The sequence below is a fragment of the Pollicipes pollicipes genome, unplaced genomic scaffold (genome assembly GCF_011947565.3).
Source record: "Pollicipes pollicipes isolate AB1234 unplaced genomic scaffold, Ppol_2.1 Scaffold_6615;HRSCAF=7841_pilon_pilon_pilon, whole genome shotgun sequence".
Classification (NCBI taxonomy): Eukaryota; Metazoa; Arthropoda; class Thecostraca; order Pollicipedomorpha; family Pollicipedidae; genus Pollicipes; species Pollicipes pollicipes.
In genome coordinates this window covers 8,714-35,473 of record NW_023596907.1, presented here as the reverse complement: position 1 = coordinate 35,473, position 26,760 = coordinate 8,714, and the positions used below count along the sequence as shown (strand labels likewise).

At 50.2% G+C, this 26,760-nt stretch overlaps 2 protein-coding genes across 10 annotated transcripts; one reads left to right on the top strand and one right to left on the bottom strand.

The window, feature by feature from the left end:
- Positions 1-9,570: 9,570 nt before the first annotated feature.
- Positions 9,571-14,466, bottom strand: LOC119107027 (protein dpy-30 homolog). 9 transcript variants are annotated; one of them, XM_037230377.1, is made up of 5 exons: positions 14,204-14,466; positions 12,844-12,860; positions 12,270-12,355; positions 11,156-11,298; positions 9,571-10,426 (listed from the first exon to the last, which is right to left on the bottom strand). In XM_037230377.1, the coding sequence occupies exons 3-5, from the start codon at positions 12,321-12,323 to the stop codon at positions 10,339-10,341; spliced, it is 285 nt and encodes a 94-aa protein (XP_037086272.1). In that variant the 5' UTR covers positions 12,324-12,355; positions 12,844-12,860; positions 14,204-14,466; the 3' UTR covers positions 9,571-10,338. The 9 variants fall into 9 exon arrangements, with proteins under 9 accessions (XP_037086272.1, XP_037086271.1, XP_037086274.1 ...); XM_037230376.1 differs by having other exon boundaries at positions 14,263-14,466; XM_037230379.1 differs by lacking the exon at positions 14,204-14,466 and adding an exon at positions 14,118-14,152.
- An 802-nt stretch (positions 14,467-15,268) lies between these two features.
- LOC119107026 (L-2-hydroxyglutarate dehydrogenase, mitochondrial-like) lies at positions 15,269-20,301 on the top strand. Its single transcript, XM_037230371.1, has 8 exons — positions 15,269-15,376; positions 16,104-16,244; positions 16,559-16,738; positions 17,155-17,319; positions 17,747-17,898; positions 18,609-18,746; positions 19,446-19,634; positions 20,298-20,301. The coding sequence occupies exons 2-8, from the start codon at positions 16,200-16,202 to the stop codon at positions 20,299-20,301; spliced, it is 873 nt and encodes a 290-aa protein (XP_037086266.1). The 5' UTR covers positions 15,269-15,376; positions 16,104-16,199.
- The last annotated feature ends 6,459 nt before the right edge of the window (positions 20,302-26,760 follow it).

Genomic DNA, 26,760 nt, shown 5'->3' with positions numbered 1-26,760 from the left:
CCACGGTAGTTCGATCGTTCAGGTACGTCCTGACTGGTCCCGGGTATTTTCCATATTATAGGAGTGTCCACGCCATTGACGGAGACCTAATTCTTAACCATTTCTATTGGGGTTTTATTTCTTACCGACTGATGATTGAATTGGCGGCCATGGCGATTACGCCGATGAATCCGTTATTGTCATTGTCGAATATAATTTTACACGCCGCCGACGTCGTACATCTTATTTCCATTGTTTGTTGAATTTGTGATTATTATACCTGTACGTTGCGTTTTAACATATTCTTAAAGATAGGATATTCTGTATTCCCTTGCAACAGACAAAGTAAAAACTCTGTTTTAGTCCTCAGCCATCAGCTGATCTCATCAAATACCCGGCTAACCGTGTATAAGCTAGGAATAAAGCTCATGCTTGATTTTGATGGTATTTAGCAGCCAATTTAAGTGCATGATGCCATGTTTTCTTCGAAATACTTAGCCTTAAAATGACAGAATCCACAATGATCCGACGAAGGTGAACAAGCTCCATGTATTTGCATACAAAGCATACCTAGTTTTCTATGGCTGTGCGCAGTAAACTGAGTTCCTGTATACGAGCTGCACACATAAGAATATTAAAACTTAATGGCCGGAGTAGGGGGATTTTTGCTGGATACAGTCCTGAAGTCTAAGGAGCTCACAAAGTAAGAGGACTTCTCCAGTTGTCTAGCATTTTCGAAATGTACATGTGTGGAGATTTAGTTACCGTAATGTTTACAGCTTGCGATCACTCCGATATGGTGGCGAGTTTGTTCTGGCCGGTGCTTTTGACCGAATCGCACATAGCGTTTAATAATGAAATATATTATATATATATATATATATATATATATATATATATATATAAATATATATATATATGTATATATATATATATATATATATATAATGCTTTTATGACGACAGGCACACGAAGCTCGCAGAACTTGCAAGGTATATGACTGGTGACTGATTCTTCTATATATCTGGCTCTTCATTTCGTTTCGGCACCACAAACACTTTAAATCAGAGCATAAAACACGAGAATGCAAACCAATAAAAAGCTTTTCACTGGACAGCACTCTCCGTTGTTTTAACTTGGCAACAATAAACAGTAATTTAGCTGTACAGAAGATATCATTAGCATGACACACTGCGAATAGCGCAATCAACAAAAAAATAACAACACTGCATGCCAACCACCCAATACCCGCGCCATTCATCAGTGTCTTGTTCCTTGTCTAAGTGATATACTTGTGATGCTGCTCCAAAGAGATAATTCAGTAGTATGATCCATTTCGTTGTTTAGAAGTCATTGTTGTGTGTGGATGACAAAATTGTTAAAAATGTTTTGTGTAAGCGCTCGGCACGCGAGGAGATTATTGTGGTTGGGCTGTACGTGATCCCTTGGTGCCCCCTCCATAAGGTGCTCTGTAAGACGTCGGAACAAAAATGCTGTAGTTACACCACTGAAGCATACGGAACCTTGCAGCAACACCTGGCAGCGGTCAACAGACGGACGGAAATGACCACGCATCGAGATCGATACTTTCCAACGCTTTATGAAGTCAATGGGTATGCATGTAAAAGGGGTTCCCTTGCCGGATGTTTCACTAGCGCGATTTTTAGGTTGGTATTCGGGACGGATTACGGGAGGGCGCAATGATGCAATCTCTCTTGCTCATAATGCTGCAGCTGCTGAACCCGTGCAGAGAATCAACTGGGCAGGCAACTAAATTGCATTGGTAAAACGTTCTGGTCAGCAGTTTAAGGCATTACGTCCCATCCTGGGGTCCCCAGCGGCTTTTAGTCTAGTGATAGTCCCCAGGATCGTACGGAGACACTTAGAAGGATGCATCACAGCCGGTCCCCTCCTCGATGCGGCTGGCCCTCTAACTGGAACCTCCAGCAACGGATCGGCGCAGGGGCCTTCGCTGATGCAAACGGACTCTTTACTGGTACAGTAAGCCCAATAATTGGCATCGAGACACTAATTCGCCTCATTGGTCCCTGGTTGAAATGGTGCAGAGGATCGCTCGCCCGGTTCTGGTGTCCCTGGCTGGCATAGGCCTCTCCACTGTCGCATTGTACATGAGAATCCCCTTTTGCCACTTCTCATGAATACTTCCATTGTTAGGAGGGTCCAGACCAACACAATAGGCTCTTTGACACACGGGGGCCCATCATCATCCCTATTCAGCAAATGTGCTCCTGGTTGGGGCTCATTGCCGACACATGGTCTCTTGCTAGGGACTGTGGTCACTGACCAGCACTGTGGGTTCTTTATTGTTTCAGGTGTCCCGACGAATGTAGGATGCCTTCTAATTGGCATTTAGAGATCCTGGCCTCGTCTCCGCTCGATAAATAACAGCTAGGCCCCAAAATAGTACGGAACGGACTGCTCGATATGGCTATTCTCAGCCAGTTGCTTCAGATAGACACAGTCGCAGGGGTCTCCGATCAGTGCAAGAGCCTCTCTTACATTTTAGGGTCCGGCCTTCAGGCTGTGATCCCTCCATACGACCCCTGGCCTGCCCTTCGGACCCTTTAATCGGGCCCTTGATCTTCTGCCCCAAGGGACCAAAAAAAGGACCTTCGGAACCCATGGGACCGTTGGAGCCTAAGGGGAAGGTGGTGGAGTCGTGCTTTATTCGGTTCCCCGCGAAAACAAAGCTTTAGGGGCCATTTTGAGTGCCCCTGGAATCCTACATGGCCTTAAAATGAATGATTGGCCCGATTGTGGTTTTCCAATTTAACTTGAGGGCTCATAAATGTTATGACGCCCCGCAATTAAGGTTTTTGCTGCCTTTCCACTGAAGGAGCCGAAGCAGGATTTCAACACTGTAAGGCCCTTGTCGCCCTATGAGGCCCAATTGTGGTGCCCTTGTATTTCGGTGCCCCTCGAAAGGGAAGTTTTGGACTACCTTCAGTTGTTCTTTCCATTGCCCACTTGCATTTGGTGTCTCAAGGAAATAAATGCAATGGTGGTCCGAAAGACAGGTGCCGCTTGGCCGAATGGGTCGATGCAGGATTTCGTTAATGGAGAGGCACGGGCATTGTGATGACGCGTCGTAAAGCCCCAATGACAACGGAGGCTGTTGGTGCCTGTTTCTTTGAACAGGGTGCCCATTCTCTGAACGGTCCGGTTCGGAATTTTTCCAAACTAAAAGGCACACCGATTGTAATGCCGCTGGATTTTGGTGCTCTTTTAAATTATGGTTATTGACTTTGTAAATGGCCCGATTTGATTTAGTACCCCTTGTCCATGGGTCCGATCCACGATTTTGTCAGGGTGGAAAGCTCAATAGTTATACCCCTGGAATTAATGTCTTTTTCAGAATAAAGGGATAGCGCCCTTTCTGGAACTCTCTGAAATTGGGTGCTTCTTGAAAATGAAGGTTATGTTGCGCCGAAATGAAGGATTTAGTGCTCCTTCACCGCATGGGCCGACGCAGTGTTTCGTCGAGGCCATGACACGAACGTCGTGGTGCACCCTGCAGTTTGGTGTCTCGTAAAAATATAGGCTATGTGTATTCGAAATGAAGGCATTGATGCCCTTTGCGATGAGATTTGGTGCCCCTTCAGGGCGTCCAAACCTCCTTGGGCCCAAGGGGGAGAGGAATGCTCCCATGGCCCCTCCCCTCTGGACCCGCCCCTGCTTTGTGGTGCCTCAGGAAGTGTATGCCTTTGGAAAATAAAAGCTAAGATAACAAGTAGTGAATTTTGTTGGTGCTGTCGCCGTGGAACAGGCAGATCGGGAATTTTGCACGGGTAAAAGGCATAGATATTGTGATGTCCATGGATTTTTCAACGCTGTTTAAAACCAAAGCTTTGGGAAGTTTGAATTGTCCATTTAGATAGAGGGGCTCTTTAAAATAAAGGTTATGGTGCCGCGAAATGAAAGTTACGGTGCTCCAAACTGAGCATTTCTGTGACCCCTAGCCCAAGGGGACTAGCTGGCGCCTGCTTCGCACGAGACATGTGGACTGGGCCATGCTGCCTCAAAACTCTCCCCACGCAGGCTTTAAGCGCATGTTTCCTTCAAGCCAACAGGTACCGACCAGCAGTTCAAGTACGCACGCGAACAGGTACGCACGCTGTGTTGCTACATACGCCCGCTGCTAAACGCCTATTGCATACTGCATCGCTCATCCCGTTTCAAGAGCATTTGCAATAAGCACCATTCAAAATGCTCTCTGCCGCTCCTGCCCCGAGCATACGGTGTTCCCACCTCCATTACCAAGGACGTAGCGAAACAATGAAACGAACTGTGCATATCAAAAACTATAGTTATCATATTCATAATGCATATATATATATATATATATATATATATATATATATATATCGTGGTTGTTTTCCTCTTGGCCTTATGCGAAGTCTGGTTCACCGACTTCTGACTTACGCGGTTACGGCCATCAGTTGCCTTGGTCGATCAGCTGATCGTTAACGCCATTTTCATTCGCGCCAGCCTGCCTGCTGTCAAGCGCGTGAAGTTCGGCGCGCGGATGAAAATGTTCTAATGGCATTCCTTATTGGTCGGACGGGGACGTTTCCCGCTTTGAGTTTCGCAAGCGCCGTAGTCGTCTTGCACTGGACCCCAGACAGACCGCGACTTGTCGCGTGGGAGTTGGTTTTCGGAGGCGGGCTCAATGTGAGATGAAACAAGGAGCAAGTAAATATGGAAGCAAGGAAACATTCTTGCCTCACATGATTGCAACTGTCTACAAAATAAAGATAATCTTTTCACGAGACATCATTACCGATATCGAATGCAGCAATAAGATAATGTGTAAGACAGCGAGAGTAGGTACTTACACATGTGTACGACGTAACACATGCAGAAGGGATATCACCACCAACCACATATTCCCAAGCATCACATGATCTGAATTCACACATTCGCACTATAATTCTGGTGGCATATCTCCCGTTATATAACTCCGTTCACAACTAGGCATGATATCACGGAGACTAGAGAAAACGTGAGAAGAAACACAAATGCACGGTATGATGTCATCTCACCCGAGACATGAATCAGAGAAAACCTGCCTCCGCCTGAAATGACGGAAAATTAAATTAAATGGCAGAAGCTGCCCCCACCCTACTGCCTACCGGCCACGTGTCCGCTAAATACCGGCAATAACATGATGCTCTGACATTTGTCTCGGTGTTGCTATAAGCGATCGGCTGCTTGTCGCCTAATGCCTACACTATTGCATCTTCCGTTTCAAGAGCATTTGTAGCATGTCACACACTGGGCCTGCTGTAAGCGCACTGTGTGCCCCTACATCCATTATCAAAGACTTAGCGAAAGGATGGAAGGAGCTGAACATATCGAAAACCATGATGGTCATATTCAAATTACGTACTCGTATCTTTGTCATATTTCCTTCGGGCTTATGCGTTCACTGCAGTTCTTACGCGATAACAGCGATCGGTTGCCTTGGTCGACCATCTTATCGTTCGCGCCAACCTGCCTGTCGCCAAACGCGTGCGAACAGTCTGGCGCGTCAATGAAGATGTTCTCGTTGTTCGGACGGGAAAAGTTTCGCGAGCATCGGAACATTTCGGCGCCAGCCCATGGAGAGAGCACAGCTTGTTACGAGAGACTTGGTCTTTTGGGACGGGCTCAGCGTGAGGTCAAGCTAGGAGCAAACAGTTATGGAAGGAAGCAATCATTGTTTGTTCCTGTTTTGCCCGCAAAATGAGGAATACTATTTCACAAAAATCGTTGCCGATACCCAACGCAACAATAAAATGACGTTAAACCCTCACCATGATAGGCGGTGATTATGGCACGTGTTTTGATACCAAAACGTGTTCCTAGATATTCTGGTTTCGGAGCAGCGGCAGCTTGTGATGAACACTCGACGACGATCTATGGCTGGCTCAGGCGGCGGGCGACAAGAGAATTGCACTACAGAATGTACTCAGAATTGAAGAAGACACGCCAATTTAAGGTTTGTATCATTGCAAGGCGTAAACAAGGCCTCGTAAACATAAAGAAAAGCTACAAAGTGCGGTTTTCTGTAAAATTCGACCTTTGATCTGTCAACAGCATAAAAACTATTACCAATCGTGAGATCGTAATCAGAACAATATGCTGCTGTTCTCTGGAAGCTCTATCTTTAGAAGCTTGGAAACGCTAGGGGAGGGCCACATCAACCCACTCTCCCCCCATCAGTCCGAGTTATGCAAAACGGCGAACCAGGGCGGTGGTTAAGACATACAGCGAGCATAGGTACTTAAACATACGTACAACGCACGTGCAGAAGGGATATTACTATCAGCCACATATTTGCTGAGCGTAACATTACGTAAATCCACACCTTTGCACTCCGATCTGGGGGTGCCAAAGCTCTTCCGTTATGTCACTCTGGTCATAATTCGGCCAGATATTCCGGAGGCTGCACAATCTTCACAAGAAACAGAAAATTTCACCATATGCTGTCATTTACACCGAAAGAGTCATCTGAATAACTTGTCACCGTCAATCACGAAACATATGTGATGCATGTGAGCATTGGGCGTGGCGGTTTTTGAGACATAAGTATTTTTGAACGTGTATTCGCATTGCCCTGCCATAAGATTGTCGTTAGTGAACGGGTACACGCACTGAAGCTAATTTTAGATAACAAATCCGATCGACTTAGCCTATAATGCGATAGCCTATAAATCGACTTAGCCTATAGCCTATAATACTATTACTACACATGATACATTGCTCCTCTCTCTGACGCCGAAGGCCCTCTGACCGGGATGGTTGACCCTGGATCAACGCGGGGCCACTCACTGTTTCAAAAAGGTCCCAAGAGCAGAGAAATAATGAATAGCACAGGGATCCCAGTTCGACGCATTCGGGCCATGGAGAAAACGAGCAGAGGGGCCCTGTCCGGTGTTAATTCCTGACTGATATGAGGCTCCTCCATTAAGGCGACCGTCAAGGAGGAGGGGGGGGGGGGGCGGCTCCGGTTCAACACAAGTGAGATCCCGAGATGTCCGACACGTCCAGATGTCCGGTTCTTCGGGATGTGTACCGCGGCGAACCAAGTAAAACCGAGTCAGGGGCCTTGGTGTGTGACGCGAAGATGGCGGCGTGCCCGACTGAGCTGGCAGTGTTTCGACCGCGGACGGGCTACCCCACGGCCAGGCCTTGCGTGCGTGTAGTGGGGTTCGGTTCTCGGCCGAGGGACGGCGCGCGCGTGAATGCGTTCTTCATTTGGCGGCCGGGCTGCCTCGTCCGCCGGCCCGCCGCGGGCGTGGCTGCCGGCCGGACCGTCGAGCTGGGCAGCCTCTGGGCTGGCCTGTGTGTCCGAGCTCCGCGTCCAGCCGATCGCACACTATTATTCCAACATATGTACAGTGATTGAGCGGAAGCATTGTCTGCAAATTTGGCGGGTGGCGGCTTGCTTGTCGGGGCGGGCTGTAATACCCATTGGGGCTTTACGTTTCACCGACTGCTATGGCTATTTCGAGATGGAACGCCTCCATTACGCATCCATCCCAGGAAAGAAAAGGCCAGAGATGAGCACCCTAGCCACTAACCACCATACCATCATCGCCCCTCTGCGGTGCGAACTCCACCCGTCTCGATAAACCCCGGACTGGCGTTGCTGGGCCCCAAATTCTATACTTAAAAGGTTCTGAAGCGTAAAAGGAAGAAAGCGTGTCAAAATCGATGAAGTGGATGGCGAATACAAGCTCACGATTCTCCCAATTCATTCAGATTATCTATCGCAAACCAGCTCAGTGACATACACTCGGCTCCGCTGTTCAGATGGTGAATCAACAGCGCCTTTAAGCGCGGCACGTGCGTGTGCTTTGCGTGGCGTTTGGCAGGCAATTGAATGCATTCACAGTCAACGTTTGCTTTTTTTACTTCCTATTTACTTGCAACCAGGAGTGCGGTTCCGTATTCAGTTGCAGGGGTAAGTTCACCGTAACTTGGGTTGCAGCCCGCAAATTTGTGAGAAAGTGAGCCAAATTTGGAAAGCAATCAATTCGTTGGCATATTATCGCGGTACTTCGTTGGATTTTCATCGTTAAGCCAACCAACTTATTTTGGTAAACCACGCCCGTTTAAAGCGTACTTAATTGAATAAACGAATTGTTTGTAGGCTGGATCATTAAACGTGTCTCACCAGGGGGAAGCATCCGAATTCAGCTGATAAGACAGCCCCCAGCCCCTGTCTTTGAGAGTAAAGGCATCTAGAATTCAGAATAAGTCCCGTTTGCAGGAGCGTGTGAAAAATCTGCAATTGGAGGAGGGAGGGGAATCAGTCAAATAAAATCACTGACGATGTAGGTTAGCGTGCCAGGGGCTGGAGATCTATATGCGCGCCTACCTGGAGCAGACATCAAATCAGTCTGCCTTATACATCAGTCATCAATTCCTTCAAAAAATGAGAAGCATCACCGACACATACAATAAATAACGGAACCAAATACCGCGGAGAATCTCATCCATAGCCCACAATACCAAACAGCAGGCAACCCGCGTGCTTTCCACGATTACCACGCAGCTTCTGCCGAACAGCCAGCCACCTCCGATGCAACGAGCCGGGGATCAAAGTTTTGAATTATTTAATGTGCCTGCTGCCAAGAACGTGCTGACGCGGCAAAGTCTGTGTGCTCAAACAAAACGTTGTCCATATACATGCACAGTGGTTTAACTGGGCAACACTGAACGGCATGACGTCACTCGTCGACTGAGGTGGGCGAAATCCGTTCCGGTAGCCCTCTTTTGGGCAATATCCGAATCGTTAGGCGCAGGGCTACGAGGAAGTAGGACAGTATCCCAAACCGTGGATCTCACGCACGCTGGACTTCATGAACACTGGACTTTATGATTCTCTTCTGCCCGGTGGTTTTGGACGTTTTCTGGACCTTGTGAACGCTGTATGCTGCGGTTCTGGACTTAAACCACTGGACTTTATGAACTCTGGACGTTTCAATACGCATCTCAGAGGACTCTCCCCCTCCCCCTGTGAGGAGACCCCATTTTTCCATGACGCCCTGGCACGGGAATAGAACCAATGTTTATGTACAAACGGACCGCGCTGACGCAGATCGGGCGTATCCCAGACCGTGACGTCACTACTGGCATATGCTGTCGGCGGTGGCCGATGCATTATAGCCTTTGTGGCGGATGTCTGGTACGTCATGGAGCATTGAAGCATACTAATTAACTTTTTAATATCGATTTCCTGGCACAGTTCCAATGTCTGCCTTTTCTCTCGCCGAACAGACCTCGAAAGCCGAAGTGTTGGTGATATGACTCTCAAATGCTTACATCTCTTTCAGTAACACAATGGCTCAATAAATGCTGAGTCACGTTGCAAGGGCACTGACAAACCTAAACAAGGACAGAAGCATACAAACTTGCCCACCTGTAAAGACAGAGGCCGAGCGGGTCACGCAGGAAGCATCAGCGTTTTGTGACATTTGAATGAGCCTTGTGCCACTCTCCGGTTTTATTAGCATGCCTCGTTTCCATTCCTTCCATCATTTTCACACGTCGGATCCATTACTCCGGGTGACATCTACGCAATAAAATCGTCAAGAAACACAATCAATTTATTACTAAAACCGAGATAAATACCGGCGTCATAAGACCGAACGTATATGACAAACACCAAGGCCACTAGAAGCATCAAACAACATGTTGCATAATCAAAACCGCACGTACGACAATTTGGCCATGTCGCGTCGAGAAAGTAAAACCGTGTAGCCGTTGTCCGCAGTGACCAAGCCGGAGGCAGCCGCGCGCCGAGCACACCACTGCAGCAGGGGTGTGCTCAGCACGCGCCCACGGCCGGCGCGTCGACAACCCGTCGGCGGACACTGCCTCTCACCGGCTCTGCCCGATCACGAGTACAGCGAACAGCCCTACTGGCCAGCCACGCCTCATGTGAGCCGGGTGACACATGTGGGCTTCGGAGACCCAGCACGTGCGGAGCCGGCCCAGAGATTGTGACCTGCAACGCGACCAGCGCCTTGCTTTCGCAGACCCACCCGTGAGGGGAAGGGAGGGGAGACGGTCGCACGTAGAACACACGCAATACTCAGGGGTCGCATCGGGCGGCACCTGCCTCCCGAGCGTGCCGACCCGCTCACAACCCGCGTCCGCTCGCGGACCGCGCCGTCTGCTCGGCTCTCCGAGCCACAGCCGCTGCCGGCAGTCCACCAGGGAAGAAGTCACCTGTCCTACACACAACGGAAGCGGTCCGCCGGGCGGCACGCGGCGCGAGCCACACTTGTACTTGCATAACACGCGGCGACTGTGAGATCGAGCCCCGCCCGCCGGGCCCTGCGCCCCTTAGGAGGGGCCGGCGCCGGAAGTGCCGTCGTACTGGGCCTTGTTCTTCAGCAGGAAGGTGGCCAGAAACTCGATCGGGTCCGGTGGCCTGCGGGTCAGGAGACTGACGTAAGTGGACGGGTGCGACCAGACTGGTGGGCTGTGTCACATGCTATGCAAAGATGTGCCATTGTTCTGGCAGCTTTGCTGTTGTTTCCTCCAGGAACGGAGGTACTGACCCACGGAGTCTGGGCGGAATAATCAAAAAATAATTTCGACTGCATGCAATAGCTAACCAGTAACGTAACTCCCAAGCATGGATCTCTATTCTCAGTGACCTTCACTCCACATCCGGCAGGATTTCTGGTCCATTTCACAGCCCCAAAAGGGTACATTTACCTCAACGGCCCACTCCCCGCACTGCATACCACTACATATCAGTTACCAGTTGTCGGTGCAAGGCAACAAAGTTCGGGAGAGCAAGCATTTGATTCTCACGCACCTAGCATGTAGCGTCACAACACACCACCTGACGCAACTACAGGCATCGCACCGCACCGTTCCACACACTGTGTGGCACCACACAGCACAGCACAGCACACCACACCACACCACACACCACACACCGCACCGCACCGCACCGCACCGCACCGCACCGCACCGCACCGCACCAAACCACACCAACCGCACCGCACCGCACCCCACCCACCGCATCGTGCCGCACCACACCCCACCGACCACACCCGCACCACGTCCGCAATCGCAGCTAACACACATTCCGATCGTCAGCGGGGCAGCGCCGTCTGGGGGGGGGGGGGGGGCCGCCGGGCCGGCTCACCTCTCCTTGGCGAGCACAGAGAGAGCCTGCTGCAGGGCCGGCACCACCGTCTGATCGAGGTACTGGCGCGTCGGCAGCGACTGCAGGTCCAGCCGCGACTTCTTGGCGCCATTCTCGGCCGCCTTCTCGGCCGACACCGCCTTCTGCCGGCGCGGGTGCAGGAGCGGTCAGTATGGGGGCCAAGCCCTAGCATGCATTGCCAAAGGCAGGCCAGACAGAGCAATTTGAGTCAGCTTGGTGACAAGGATTTTTTGTCACTGAACTGGTAAAAAGAGTCTGTACTAAGAGTCTGAACTGGTAAAAATCACCCAATCAACACCAATATTTCATTCCTTCAAATTACCTTAACATTTCATTAAAAATCCTGTATTGTGTGCTGACACCCAATGAAAGCACAAACAGCCAACAGCAGAGCTCTTGACTGCTGAAACCCAATGAAGCACAAACAGCCAACAGCAGAGTTCTTGACTACCATTGTGATGCTCCTAAAGCCTAATGTTAGGCTGAGAATGATTCAGACATGTATGCATCAAAAAGTACCTATGTGGGATGAGCTTTGGTTTGTAGGTGCACTGTGACTGCATGGAAAAGTTGAAGCAGGGATTGATGCCCTGTGACATGAAGACAGTTTGCTGGAGCTCATTGTTCACTGCTATGTTCAGCCTCCAGTTTCTTTGTGTTCGGACAATGGGGAACACTCATTGGAGGAATCTGCCTATTGCCAGATCACTTCAACATACAGGTCAGATTTTGAAGCAAAGTCCTGACCTTGTAATCAGTGCTGGTGGGACAAGAGATTGAAGGCAGCACAGTGAGCTAGGTGGTTGTGCACATCAGCAGAGGACTTGAATCAGCAATAGGCCAGTGCTTGAATAATGGGGATGAGTTGGCAACAGATTTTGGACACACAATGTGCTTTTAGAAGCAAGGATTACAAACATGCATAATGTGCCTGATAAGTTTAAAAAGCTTATGTACTTTCATAATATGACAATAAGTTTTCACATGACAATGACTCAAAAAACTGTAGCAGGTAATTATGTGGGCACCAAATTACCTTGGTATCAGTGTACAACACTATCATGTTGAGTTAGACCTAAGTTAATTTCCTCACCTGGACACTTTCAGGGATGTTCAGGTCTGAATTTGCACCATTGCTCCCAACCATGGCTCAGCTATTTTGAAATGATCACCAAATATCTGAAAATATTGTGGAACATGTTAGAATGTTTTTTAGAAGGTATCACAGCAAATACATAACAAACAGATTTATGTTTATGATTGACTTGCAGTAAACAAATGCCTGAGCTTCAGTGCATGAGTATCTAGACATTGCTCCAATAATATACAGTATGAGCTTGAAATGCATCCATATATCTGCCTGAAACCTGAATGATATCACACAAAGTGTTTATTGCAAATGTTACATACATCTGCTTCTGAACTCAACTGAAATGCTCTTGAAGATGAGCAGTGCTCATTGCTATGTGCTCATTGAGCACTGCACAAAATAATGAGTACCATCGATATGATTTAGCATTACAATGAGGCTTAAGCAAAACCCCTTAGTCAATCAAAAGTTCCAAAACAGGGTACAAATTTCAACCAATATCACAGCAATACCATCAATAACATAAAATCATTTCATACATTACATCTCATAATGTCAAAGCTACACAATATCTCACCTGATAATTATGGTTAACTGTGAAATAGCAGAAACATAAGTCAGTATGTCCAATCACCAGAGACCAGTCATATCTTTGAACCTTTTGCATGCATACTTGTGCTTGGTGAGTGGTGAAATGTCAATTTTGCATTGAACTTATTTGGTATGCATCCCTGTTTTCACATAGTTAAAACAAAAAGAATGATCAGTTTACATCATTACTAGTGGTTCCACCTTCTTTATTTAAGCTCCTCAACATGCCTCTTAAGACATCAGGGTTAATTCCAAAAATTGGCTAGCATGGGATAACATAAGGACTTTTTACTGGCCTTTTAAGAATAGCAAATGAAACATTTTCCAACAAATTTCCATGGACTAAGAATATGCAATCAAATATCAAATATACCATTTACTTTATCCAGAACAATGCCATGGACCATAATACCAGATTTTTTTACATATGCAACTTCCATAAGTTAGTAACCTATGTTCTTGCTGACCAGCAACCAGACTTGGTCTGACTTAATAATAAAAACAGGACTGGATACTGGCTAATAGAAAGCCTTGGTACTGGCAATGTGTCAGAGTTCTCTACCAGATATATCAATCCAGCATGTTTGGCTGGCTGGAATGTGGGAGAGCAGACATGAAGTGTCACTTGACAGCTAAATAATGGATGGCTGTTTGAAAAAAAGAAATAAAAGAAATCTGACCAGCATATTGGATATAACCTCTGACAATGCAGCATATACAATGAGCTCATGTTTAACAAAAGGGCACAGGGTGCTCAAGCTGCCCACTGGATTGTAGATTCCCTCTGAAATGTTACATTATAAAGCATCCAGCTGCAAAGCTGCCAGTAGTAGCAGTAAGTCACAAAACAGTGCAAAGATTACACAAATTCGCAGCATAATGGAATAACCAGGAATAATTTATCATCACATGAGCCAAGCCCAGCACAACTCAGCAACAGTGAACAGCCTTCGAACGTGAAAACATGCTAAACACAAACAAAACACCGCATAATCTCCGAGAATAATGTACAATTACCGTAAAATCCCAACACTTCGTCGCACGCGTGAGGACGCTGCCCAACGTACTAGCCAAAATTGCCTCAGATTACGCGGAAAAAACAATCACAACAAGCGGGGCACGAGCGTCGCCCATGGACCAAGGTTGGGCGGGAAGAAGACTGAATGTTCGGTTCAGCATTTTGACAACCCATGCTCCGAGCTCACGGCACCGGTCGACATTAAACCTCTCCCATTCGATGTCGCGAAGTCCATTACGTACCTTAAAAAGACACGGTGACCTTCGGGCGGTTAGTCACCAACAATACTAACAATTGGAAAGAATTGCAGACGACCACTGCTCCTTACCTATGGAACCGGTTACCGTAAAAACTTCGAAACGCGATATGCCATAGTAGATATACTACCTTTTCCGGAATATGATGACTAGCGTGCCAGGTTGAAGTCCACCAAAAACGTTCCGAATCACCAAAATTGGCTGCAAACAATATTTGCCCTCAGGCCGATCGGCACAAAACAACTGCCAATCGACGTGCTACGTCAATTAATCTTCAGTCATTGGTTTACCCTGTCCAGAACGTGGTGTACTTGGGTCAGGTCAGACGTCATCAAAGACAGTCGAAGCCACCAAACATTATCCAGTAATGGGGGCTAAGCAAGGGGCTAAGCCCATTGGAGGATTGGGTCAACAGGTTTGACCGGCCGCTTAGTTCCCTTCGTTGAAGACTGCCCTGCTGTTCGCGCCATTTCTGCAGCATTCCGAGTATCCGACCTTTTCACGTTTTATCTGCTCCTTAGCTTGCATAAGTACAGTGGGTGTAAACATACCCTATGAAAGGGAGCACTTACTTAGGTGGTCGGTAACTTTCAGAATTACAAGCTGCAATAGTCAATAGTCTCGCGCAGTTGCTGAGACCAGCTAGTGGGTGGCTTTTGTTGTCAACTTCTGTAAAGGACGTCCTACAGTACTAGTTTTGTACACAGTGCAAATTCACATGTGTTATTTTGTTTGCATGACAAGCCACAAGTTTAGGTTCCTGTTTTCACCAAGATCCAAAACCAAATGTTTGATGCTACCTTAATACCACCTTAACTCACAGTGTAATTAAACTGGCAAGACGTGAAATCATGAGGTAGCCAGCGTAGTTCATGATGCCATTTATCATCATCAAGGTGTGTACACACCATGTTAGTAAAGCATTACTGATATGCTGCATGGCATCAAATAAATGTAGTTTAACAATTCTGACAAAGGTGCCAATTTGATGCTTATGTTGCTCTCATTTTTCCTGCAGACCACTACCATGCTGTTTCACCTAGCAAGCAAGAGCTGCAGGCTTTTAAAGCCCTCTTGTTACTTGAGTTCTTTGGGCTGCAAACCATCCAGTTCAAGGGACTATCATGATGTGGTAGATATTGCTGTTGTTGGTGGTGGTATTGTAGGTGCAGCATCTGCTTTGGAAATCAAGAAGAGGCATCCAGGTCTTCAAGTACTGATCCTGGAGAAGGAGTCTGAACTAGGTATTATTATTATATGTCCAGCTTAGAACATGTTTGCATGTGCATCATTTGTCAGTCATCATTTGCCAGCATTTTGTCTGACTTTGCCCTAGGGGCTAGGTAACATGCAAAAAACCCAGGCTGTCTGTTCACCTGTAAGCCTCAATCATTGGTAACAAAAAATGTCACTGGTTTTAACTACAAATGTAGCCATTCTTCCACTCTGCTTTTGCTTGAAATGGAATATCTTTAAAAGTATTGAGGCCTGGACAAGCTTCTTGTATAGTTTTCCTTTTGTAGAAATGTGACATTTACTGTGAATGATAACATCATCTTGCTTTATTAGCAGTTAAATTTGTGATATTGAGCAGGGTTTTGCCTGCAGCATTCCACCAGTCTGGACACAACAGTGGAGTACTCCATGCTGGAATTTACTACAAGCCAGGATCTCTTAAGGCAAAACTTTGTGTGAAAGGCATGCAAATGGCATATGCCTACTGTGATAAGAACAACATTCCATACAAAAAGGTAACATTATTGGATGATGATCCATATATTGATATCAATAATTAGGAAATAAGTGGCATAGTATTTGTGTGGCTATGTTATGCATACAAATCACATGAACTTGGGAAATCACACCATTGTGCAAAACCTTTGAATGTACTATGCATTTGCACTGGCAACAAACATGGTGATTTACTTTGCCTTATGGTTATTGGTCACATTGCATGTATCTTGATTTCAGGTTGGCAAGCTGATTGTAGCTGTTAACCAGAGTGAGGTGGCAAGTCTGGAGGATTTGTTCATCCGAGGACAGCAAAATGGTGTGCCTGACCTGAAAATGGTGGATGCTGATGGCATGCGAGAAATTGAACCATTTTGCAAGGTGAACAACCCATATCTGAAGTTCAACTATATGACTCACTGGTACAGCATTGTTACAAATGATCAGCTCATGATTCAGCTCAGGAAATTTATGTAGAGTTTGATTCAGCTCTTGGCTGAAAGCTGCATTTTTCCTGACATGCCAACTCAGGTCGCAGCTCACCCCAAAGCTACTGGCTCATGAGCCAATTCTTGACTCAGCTTGGGTCAAACTTAAGTCTGCTGGTATACCCCACCCTTGAGTTCATGCTTGACATGCTGTTGAACTGGCCAGTATACACCAGAAATGTCAGTCACGGTGTGTGATGTCCACAGGGCGTGCGGGCCATCTGGTCGCCACACACGGGAATCGTGGACTGGGGCTTAGTGACACGGGAGTATGGCAGCGACTTCCAGAGGCATGGTGGCCATGTGCGGCTCAATGCAGAGGTTACCGGCTTCAGGGAGGCCGAGGCCGGCGCTGACCACCCGCTGCTGGTCGAGTGCAAGGGACAGGCAAGTGTAACTGTGGTAACGGCGGACACCCCAGCGGTTGCTTCCTTTCATCGGCACTTGGCACTTTGTGTGAAGTGTGAGGATTCTCCCTGCACTGATGATTCTATTCTGATGATGTCATGATTGCACGATATAATTCTACCCCCATTGGTACTATCCCGTGTCATGTCTCCCAGATCCAAAATAACTGCAATGCTTCTGGCCATCGGCTGAAAAATGGCACAAACTCTGAAATGTCGTGCTTTCAGGCTGCATAAACGTACCGTCCCCTACATACGTTCAGATCAGATTCGCCTCCTATTTGCACTACAGGGAAGTTCAGTGTGTACGAACGCGCGCGCATTGACATACGCTGCGCCGCTTCAGACTGTGTGGCCGGCCGGAGCGGTAACTGCTGTGCCACCTGACTCCGCCAGAGCCCGGTGCGCGCGCGGTTCGTGCTGACCTGCGGCGGCCTGCACGCCGACCGACTGGCTGCGCTCTCCGGCTGCCCGGCCGAGCCGCGTGTCGTACCCTTCCGGGGAGAGTACCTGCTGCTGCGGCCCGAGAAGGCGCATCTCGTGCGTGGCAATATCTACCCGGTCAGTGGCACAGCTTGTAGGTTTTTCGGGCCGGACGGACGGTATTGGGCTGGACGGACAGCCCGCGCAGCGCTCATGCAAGGAAATCAATGTGTTTGCTGCTCATGTTTGATGTCTGTCTGGTATGATTGACACGCTCAGATGACGGCCTTAATGTCATGTCATTTAGATGTCGACCAGATGCTTAGATATTCATGAGAGGATTGTATAGCATTTGGATGTAAATGAACCTTATGGACCCATAGTGTTATTCTTGATGTTATCTAAGAGTGTATGTGATATTAGAGCTTAAGTCTTGTAAATGTGGTGCTGTTAGCCCCATGTTTAGTGTCCATTTCTAAAGAATACACCATCTCGGATATCACTCGGCCCTGTGACCAACTGCGACCGGTGCCAGTCTCCCGCTGACCTACCCCCTCAACTGCAGGTGCCGAACCCGCGCTTCCCGTTCCTGGGTGTGCACTTCACGCCTCGCATGGACGGCGCCATCTGGCTCGGCCCCAACGCCGTGCTGGCTGCCAAGCGCGAGGGCTACCGGTGGGCTGACGTATCGTTCCGGGACCTTGCCGAGTCTCTGCGGTGAGCGGGCGCCGGCCCTGCGGCGGCGCTTCGGGCGCCGGCCGTGCGGTGGCGCTTCGGGCGGTGGCCGGGCGGTGGCGCTTCAGGCGGCGGCCCTGCGGTGGCGCTTCGGGCGCCGGCCCTGCGGTGGCGCTGCGGGCGCCGGCCCTGCGGCGGCGGCGCTTCGGGCGCCGGCCGTGCGGTGGCATTCGGGCGGTGGCCGGGCGGTGGCGCTTCGGGCGGCGGCCCTGCGGTGGCGCTTCGGGGCGCCGGCCCTGCGGCGGCGCTTCGGGCGCCGGCCCTGCGGCGACGCTTGGGCGCCGGCCCTGCGGCGGCGCTTCGGGCCGGCCCTGCGGTGGCACTGCCGGCGCCGGCCCCGCGGTGGCGCTGCCGGCGCCGGGAGATGTTATCCACCCCTTAGCAGATCTCATCAAGGGTCTGCTGACGCTACAACGGATCAGCAACAGAGCGAAGAGTAACCGCGACTCGTGTGTACATGTGTTTGGAACCAGCGACCGAAAATAGGTTCATTCATTGCCTAGCTGTTGGTTCCGAATATCGGTGCACCGCGCCCCTGCTTGCCGCGGGCTGGCATAGTATTGTCTTGCTTGCAGTTAGCTGGTGTAGTCTTGTCTTGCTTGCAGCATGATGACGTAGTCTTGTCTTGCCTGCAGCAGTCTGATAGTCTTGTCTTACTTGCAGCAGGCTGACACGGTGTTGCTTCTTTTCAGGTACCGGGGATTCCGCAAGATCGCACTTAGGAACCTGGGCTATGGCACAGGAGAGATCATGCGCTCTATTTTCATCCGGCTCCAGCTAGCCAGGCTCCGGCAGTACGTGCCTGATATCACTGCTGCCGACATCACTAGGTATGACGCCACGGCCAGAAAGTAGCCCAGCTGTCGTCAGGCTCGTTGTTCATTGGCCGTTGGAAGTATATTCCTCACCTGTGACGTCACGGCCCAAGCCCATTCTCTACTTGGCCTCGGGACGAATTAGATGGGTTTGTTAAATGTAATTGGTTCTGACATAACAACGCATAGTAACGGTCGATGGGCTGCTGACGGCCTTGGTAAGTCCGGTGAACAGGCAGGTCTCGATCGCTTGTAAATGATGTGATCGATAATCATGGTTAGCCACAGATCACTTGCTAATAACTGATGTGCCAATAATTTTGAAGTGCGCCATTCCTGCATGCTATATATCTCCACGGGGTTGAATCACCAGGTTGTATTTTGGCCATATTTTTCACTTTTGACCATATTTTGAGTTCAAAGGTGTTCTTCATTGGTACGTATCTATGACGTCGCCTTTATGGGAAGAGCTTTTGCCGTAATTGAATGAGGAACTGGGCCCAGGTGTCCGACTCGACGACCAGTTATGTTGCCAAAGTCTCCCGTAGTCGTTCCAGCTTTCATGGTACAACTTGTGGCATGCCACTACTTACTGGTTAGAAATGGCCGTGCACCTTATCGTAAGCGAATGCTCTGTCGTTGAACGTGCTCTGGGGCGTACAGGCTGTCCAACTGCCGTTGCCCTGTCCGACGGTCCGCCTCCACGCCCCCCAGGGGTCCGGCCGGGGTACGCGCGCAGGCGCTGGACGCCGACGGCAACTTGGTGGACGACTTTGTGTTCGACAGCGGCGAGACGGGTGTGTGGCGCCGCCTGCTGCACGTGCGCAACGCGCCCTCGCCGGCGGCCACCTCCTCCCTGGCCATCGCCGAGCTGATCGACGACCGCGCGCAGCAGCAGTTCCAGCTGAGCTGAGCTGAGGGTGACAGCAGCTCCAGCTGAGCTAGGCTGAGCGCCGGCTTCAGCTGGCATGGGCTCGGCTCAACAGCAGAGTCCTGTCGAGCCGGGTGAGCTCAGCAGCAATGCCAGCGTAGCTGCGCCCAACCGGGAGAACCCGGCTGTTATGCTGTGTTCAGCAACGGTCCCAGCTGGGTGGGGTTAACCTGAGGATTACAGATAGTCTGGGCCGCTGAACAGCAGTGTCAGCTGAGATGTGCGGAGCTCGGCAGCTTGGGTACATGAACCTGCCAGATGTCAGCTCAGCATAGTGTCACTGCAGGAATAGCTTACATGAGATGATTTAGGTGGGATTTGCGGTAAGCTGAATTCAGCTGCAGACCTGAATGGGCTTGTTAGCAGCTACAGCTAGATGGTTTAGCGGAGATTAACCCACTCAGCGTTGTGCCTAACACGCATAGCATTGGTTAGCGTGTGCAGCGGTGGGGTGAGCTGGGCGAAAATAGACGGTACTCTAGGCTACATTTATGTGATATCCGGTTGTCGGATACAACGGTGTATGAAAGGTCCGGCCCGATGGATCAGTTGGTTAAGCGTCTACCCTTCGATCCACTCAACCGTGGCGGTATGGGTCCAGGTCGCTTTGGGCACACGCTATATGTCCCTGACAGGTAGGGCCTGCGGCCGGTGGCAGCGGCCGCGCCAATGGTTCATTTGACGTCAGAGGACAGGACGGACCGTGCCGGGCGTTGCCAGGGTAATAGATACCGGGCATTCCGGCACGTTAAACTTTCGCCAGCCAGGTTGCGGCTGATTTGGAATTGAGCTAGCAAATGGTAGGGGTCGGGGCCGGGTCAATCACCACTTAATGAGCTGTGATCCAGCAATCCAGCCATTCGAAAGGTTCCGATTAAATCTTGAAAAATGAGGCCGGAGTGTCCCTGTTATTCCGGCCAGATGGCAGTGAAAATAGTGTGCTTGCCGCTGCGCAGTTTATCACATTGAGGCCAAACCGCAAGCATTCTGTCTTGTAATTCGTTTACCACGGACACGATTACGTGTACAGCCTTTTACAAACTTCATGACTTTTAGGATAGACATGGTGGTCATGTGCTCTCGACATAAGGAGCAGAGAATACAGGGTTGCCAAATCAAAGTAACTCTCATATCCTCAATACTCTGGGAGTATTCAGGTAGAAAGGATTACTACCGCCAGTTGATACATATGTATTTCGCTGATTGTTAACCTGGTACCAGCATTGCCTGCGTTCTATTAGAGCGGCAGGAGGGGGTAAGGAGGGCAGTTGCGGCGTTTTTTTTTTTCTTTTTTAGTGCATTGCGCGACTGAACTGGTTGCATTCTGTCTTCCAAATACGCTACGGAACATGGTAGAATTCGCCGTCGTGAATATTTTCTCATGACGTGGTTTGGTGGTAGGCATGACCGTCCAGTCTTCATACTGGGTCGGGTTTGTTATGCTACTTTGTGCGAGAACGGTCTACGCCAGGCGTCGTGCTCGCCGAAGTTGCAATACACCAGAGGCACTGATGATGGTATGGTGCGTTTGCAGCCTGCCTGGACCTTGCAATGGATCGATTCCAGCAGGCGGACCGGAGCGGAACCATAATATCGTTCTTTAATAGCACGTAAATTGAAGCTTGCTACCGACACGGAAGCTGGGAAGCAGAATTATTTTGTATGTCACGATCTGATATTTGTAGCCAGCCACCCTTTGCGCCTCGGAAGACAACCAGGACAACATGCCCAGGTATCGGTCGCTGAAAGATACATTTTTGACGAATAACACATCGCAAGATGATAATTCGCTTATGAATGCACGTTTGTTAGTTCAATGAACACAAGTACATCTTCCAGTGAAGTCGGGCACTTTGCTGAGCAGGTAAGTTAACTTAAGACGACTGTGCGGTATACGCCGACTTGCGACGTTCTGTCTTCGACTTTCGCCAATGCCGATGTAGTTTGTAGCCGTTTGTACTAGTACGCCGTTCACGCGATTGTCGCAATACCTGATCGTGGTCAACACGCACGATCAGCAGTACCGCACACAAAAGAACGCTGTCGTGAACACCCACATTTCAACACATCAGTCAAAATCGCCACACGTCGCCAAGTCTGCTTCGAACTTCATGGATCCCAGCGATCCCAACACATTCCAAGCGGGGCGTCACCAAACGTACGGTCAGCATGCGCGCGGTACCAACCACACCACACTTCACACCACAGCACGAGCGCAACTACACTGCCCCAGCCGCAGCCCCTCCAGAAAGGGCACCGCGTGTCCGCTAGCTCGCACCCCCTGACTGGTGCCGGGGCGGCGGCCTTAACCGGGCGACGGCGCCCAGCCGGCTGAGCACGCCGGCCCGGCCGCCGCCCAAGTCGGGCCGCAACGCCCGACCGGGCCGCCGCCGAGACCACCTGGCCGCGCCGGCGCCAGCTGCCGGTCGACTCGCTGCTGAAGACGGGCCATGCGCGCCTTGACGCCGGCGGCCGGGCCGCGAGCCGCGGCGCCGAGCGAGGCTCGTGCGGCCGGCGAGCCGACGCGGGCGCGCGCGCTGAGCCGGCCGATAGCTCCCGGTCACTGGCCAACGTCGACGTCACTGCAGAGAAAAGGAGAATGGGCTTAGACTAGTGCCGTCTCGTGGGTGCGGATGGGGAATCAACCCCGCGCGCCTGTACATTTTGTGCACGGAATGTCTTTAAACAAATAAAACTATCAGCTTGTTTGAAACAAGTAAGACATCACGAAAGGTAGCCCAAGGGGGGGCGAGATTGTTTACTTGTCATCGTCATTTTGATTCGGCATTACATATACTACAAAGTCTAAACCTTCGGCAGGTCACGGGTTGAGTCATAGGTGAACCCATTCGATTCGTCAGCACGAGTTCCCGCCAATAAGTTTGAAGCCCCACCTCTCCCGGTGGCGCCAGGTCTGCAGGCGGCCTGGCGTCGGCACTGACCTAGGGCGGGTTTGCGGCCGGGGTCGGGCCGCTCGGGCCGCTCGCCGGCGCCGCCCGGTTTCAGCACACCTCGGTACGTCAGGCCGGGGCCTGGTCGCGGCCTCGGCCTCGGCTCAGAGACGAGTCGGACTCGATGGCGGGGCGTGCCGACCGCCGCCGCCTCGGCGTGCAGTGGCGCACGCTGGCAGCGCGGGTGGCGGTCAGAGGCGGTGAGCACGGTATCGGGCAGCACGCGCCGATGGTTCGCGAGTCATCAACAGTCTTCGTCGAGCAATGGTCGTCATGGCGAGATTGGATATCGGATGCACTATGGTAGAAGAGAACGAGGCGGCTCAGGCGGCTATTTGAGCTGAATCCAACAGCAACCCGAATCCTAACAAGCTACAAAAAACTACCTTTATTCCAAACTAAATTACCGCAAAACAAAATATTTCGTCCGCAAGCAAGGTCCTGTCACGTTGCATGCAGTTTCAGCCCACGAAGTCTTGCACGATTGTTCCCAACCGTTGGGTAGCGGTTCAGTTTGTTTGACGATCAGACGGCTTCCCTCTAGATCCCGAGACATGTCACCGCCCCCAATTCAGTGCCCCAGTGCCCGAAGGCGGCGGTCGGCCCCCGCACCTATGGTCCCAGGTCCCAGGGTTGCGGTGGTACTCACCTTGCGTGGCGGCGGGCCCGCTCAGGCCGGTGATGTGGAAGCGCGTGCTGTCCGGGGTGGGTGGACGTGACCTGACTGTCGGCGCCCAGCCGGTCAAATACCGTCTTTTTGCCATTCCGGAGCTGCGGCGAGATCGGTATTCACCGAGTCAGGGTCGACAGTGGTCAGCACGGCCGGACCCAGCGACGCCGGGGATACAGACAGCTCTTGGCTGCGGTCGGGCTGGATGTGACTTACCGCCTTGTCCGGCGAACGGTGGTCGGTCGGCGTTATGTTTTTACAGAAGTGACATAAACCATTCGCACCATAGTGCGAAGTGGCCTCGAGCGGCCGAAGCGCTGGTCAGTACAAAATTATCATCAGTAGCGGTAGCTGGAAACAAGACTAGATGCTTCTGGGTATGACGGATACAGTGACATCTACCACAACTAGCACACATGTTGTAAGCGCAACCCGCGCCATTTGTCGGCGCCTCGACAAAGGCCACTGCACAGTTTAAATATCCCCAACGTGATCGAACATGAGGAGTGAGTCATCTGTTTTTCCTGTTTCTATTTTTAGCTGTGTTTCATTACTCACACGAGTTGTCACGCATGTTAGATGACTACCCACTGACTGACTTGGCCTGTGGTTGTGCCCAGACGCCCCGAGGCCACGAGCCGCAACTTGGCAGGCGCCGGCTGGTCACCAGCGCTATGATCTGATGACAGACGGGTGTTTCCAGCATTAAACATTGCACAATGTGTATTGCAGATCGTTATACCTTTCCCTTCAGGTCCATTTACACTACATGAATGTGTGACACCAAAGTCCATCCTTTAAATAATGACAAATGAGCGGATGCATGATTGCAACCCATAGCGGCCATCACTGCATGTGAGGATGCACCAACGAACTCCACCAAGCCGATCTGACTTCACTAAGGCCAGCCACCATCACCAGCTGCTCACCATCAGCACCACCTCAACCCACTGCCATCGTCAGCTTTCCTAGTGACCAGGCCCTCACCACACCGGCACAGCGCCGCCAGCCCGTTCCACGGGCCCTACCTAGTGGCCAGGCCCTCATCACACCGGCACAGCGCCGCCAGCCCGTTCCACGGGCCCTACCTAGTGGCCAGGCCCTCATCACAACCGGCACAGCGCCGCCAGCCCGTTCCACGGGCCCTACCTAGTGGCCAGGCCCTCATCACACCGGCACAGCGCCGCCAGCCCGTTCCACGGGCCATCACCCACCGTCGTCAGCAAGGTCGGCGGCGCGCTTGCGGCGCGTGGTGGGCTCGGCCGGCTTGCGACGCCGGCTCCTTGCGCACCAAGCGCTTCACCATGCGCGCCGCCGGCGACTCGACGCAGGCCGGCGCCGGCTTGGCGCGCGCCGCCGGCGGGTCGGGCGAGACGCGCCCGCCGGGGCCCATCTTGCGGGCAGTATACTCCTGCGGGGAGGTGGGCAGGGGAATGGGCTATACACCTCTGAGCAAGTGAAAGTCAGCGATACAAATGATGCACTTGCTGGAGAGTAAAAAGACTAGGTCCGTATCAACTCTGAATGCAAAGTATACTGCGTGAATATGAAGTCAGCAGTTATGAACTTGCGGCACAAATCAAGGACACCATACTGCACAAACATATGCACTTTTGGTGTGTACCATGCTACAGCATTTTTACCTGGTGTTGAGTAAGTCCAAGATCACTAATTCACATACAGTTACCAGGTGCAAGGTTAATGCCTGGTGTGGACATCACCAGTTGGTGTGGCTGGTGACATGCAAGTCAGCACAATGGCTGGTGTGGATCTGATTGCACTGCAACAATGATATATCTATTCATTATTGATTACCTGCTGGCTGACAGACTTGGCATGTTTCAATATAGCAATTACATCACCCCAAAATGGTGATATTAAGATCCCTGAGGTAGTCCTTGTTGAGATCAGGCAGCATGTCCAGCCTCATCCTGTTGTCACTGAATGAGATTGCATATTCTGTGGCTACCCCTGCTGGTATGCTGGCATCCATGAAGAACTTAAGCCAAGTCTCTGCAACAGAATGGGAATAGTGCATACTTAGATGGTCATCGAGCAATTGGTATGTTCATGCGATGTGCTCTGAACATACCAGTCCACAACATTCTACATGTCGCTGGCTAGCCATTCACCAGTAAGCACATCACATTACGCCCCCAAGGGGGTTCAGTCCAGGTGGAGGTCCCTGGTGTCATGGTCCGCTGCCAGTGTCGAACAAGTCAGTACAACAGACAACAAATACAAAGTAGTATGTCACATTGTAGCAAGTCTACTGAACAGCTGTAAATGCCTGTTAGGAAATGGCTAATTTGAGGCCAATTATTATACACCCCATAAATATTGGGATATAACTAGACTGCTGCCCTGAGCATGCTGATGATGTGGCATACATACATATACATTGGTATCTGCCGCGCCACCAGAGCCTTGGCAAGGGGAAGGCACAGGTTTTTGACAAAGGGCAAAAAATGCCGAGCATGGCACATTTATCAATGAGGCTGTTTTCTTTGACATTTCATTTTTAACCTTCCAATCAACTGGAGAAATTATGCGTTTAAACGACTGCATAACATAAATTGCCAGCGCTCTTCATTTAACAATGGTACAGTGGACTCTTTCAAAACCGGTGGAAGTCAAAAGCTTTGTCAGAATCTTTATCTGGGCTGTAGAGATGTTACGGACCTCGCGGATGCAGATCGGGATGGGTCAACAATTTGTATTAATATCGTCAACCCATATGTGTTTTAAAAAGTTCAAAATTCAGTCGAACTGATAGCGATACCAATTATGCAAACATATTTTTGAGCATGCGAGCTCGCAAATCATGGCAACAAAAACCTCGGTGCCGGGCGTTGCAGTCTCCACAAGCCGCGCAGCGTCGACCCCGTCGATAATACTAAGTAGTGACTAACGGGCAGACGCAAAGGATGCATTTGAAAGAAAGTACCTTTGAACTCTGTATGACATCAAAACCGTTCATGTAGAAGGTAGCTGGGCGTATATTTCACCTGTGCGAGTTTAGACTGATGAATTGAGCGACTTGGTCTTTAGAGAAACGCGAAGAAGTGCTATGATCTGTTGGCAGAACTGGAAGAGCACAGGTACAATCTCTATTTTTTGTGCTACTGTAGCTGTTGATCTGTCCAGGAGACAGCCCCAACCTGTAAAAAAAAAAACGCCCAGCCTAATCCTTGAACGGTACGAAAAAATTTTCTGAGACGTTTGGATGGCATTATTCCATGACGGTCCGCTCTCGCGTTGCACGGCACCGCCGCCTGGTGTTACTTGTAGCGGCCAAGCCGTCCGGTTTGACAGAAACTGTAACCCAGGCCATCGCTGTCCTCGCTTCTAGGACTGCGGGAATGCAGGCTCAAACCCTTGAATAATTTGTTTCATTAGTCAATTCAACAAAAGGAGACACGTTCCTGGCAGACACGGGATGGTCTCATTTGTTTTTTGAACTTACAATCGACACAC

Coding starts and splice junctions, on each gene's coding strand:
- LOC119107027 (XM_037230377.1), bottom strand. CDS start 12,323: ATGGTTGGGAGCAATGGTGCAAATTCAGACCTGAACATCCCTGAAAGT. Junction 11,299..12,269: donor ACATCCCTGAAAGTGTCCAG/GTGAGGAAATTA, acceptor CCGCGCCGGCAG/AAGGCGGTGTCGGCCGAGAA. Junction 10,427..11,155: donor TCTGTGCTCGCCAAGGAGAG/GTGAGCCGGCCC, acceptor CCTGACCCGCAG/GCCACCGGACCCGATCGAGT.
- LOC119107026 (XM_037230371.1), top strand. CDS start 16,200: ATGGTGGATGCTGATGGCATGCGAGAAATTGAACCATTTTGCAAG. Junction 16,245..16,558: donor AAATTGAACCATTTTGCAAG/GTGAACAACCCA, acceptor TGATGTCCACAG/GGCGTGCGGGCCATCTGGTC. Junction 16,739..17,154: donor TGGTCGAGTGCAAGGGACAG/GCAAGTGTAACT, acceptor TGACTCCGCCAG/AGCCCGGTGCGCGCGCGGTT.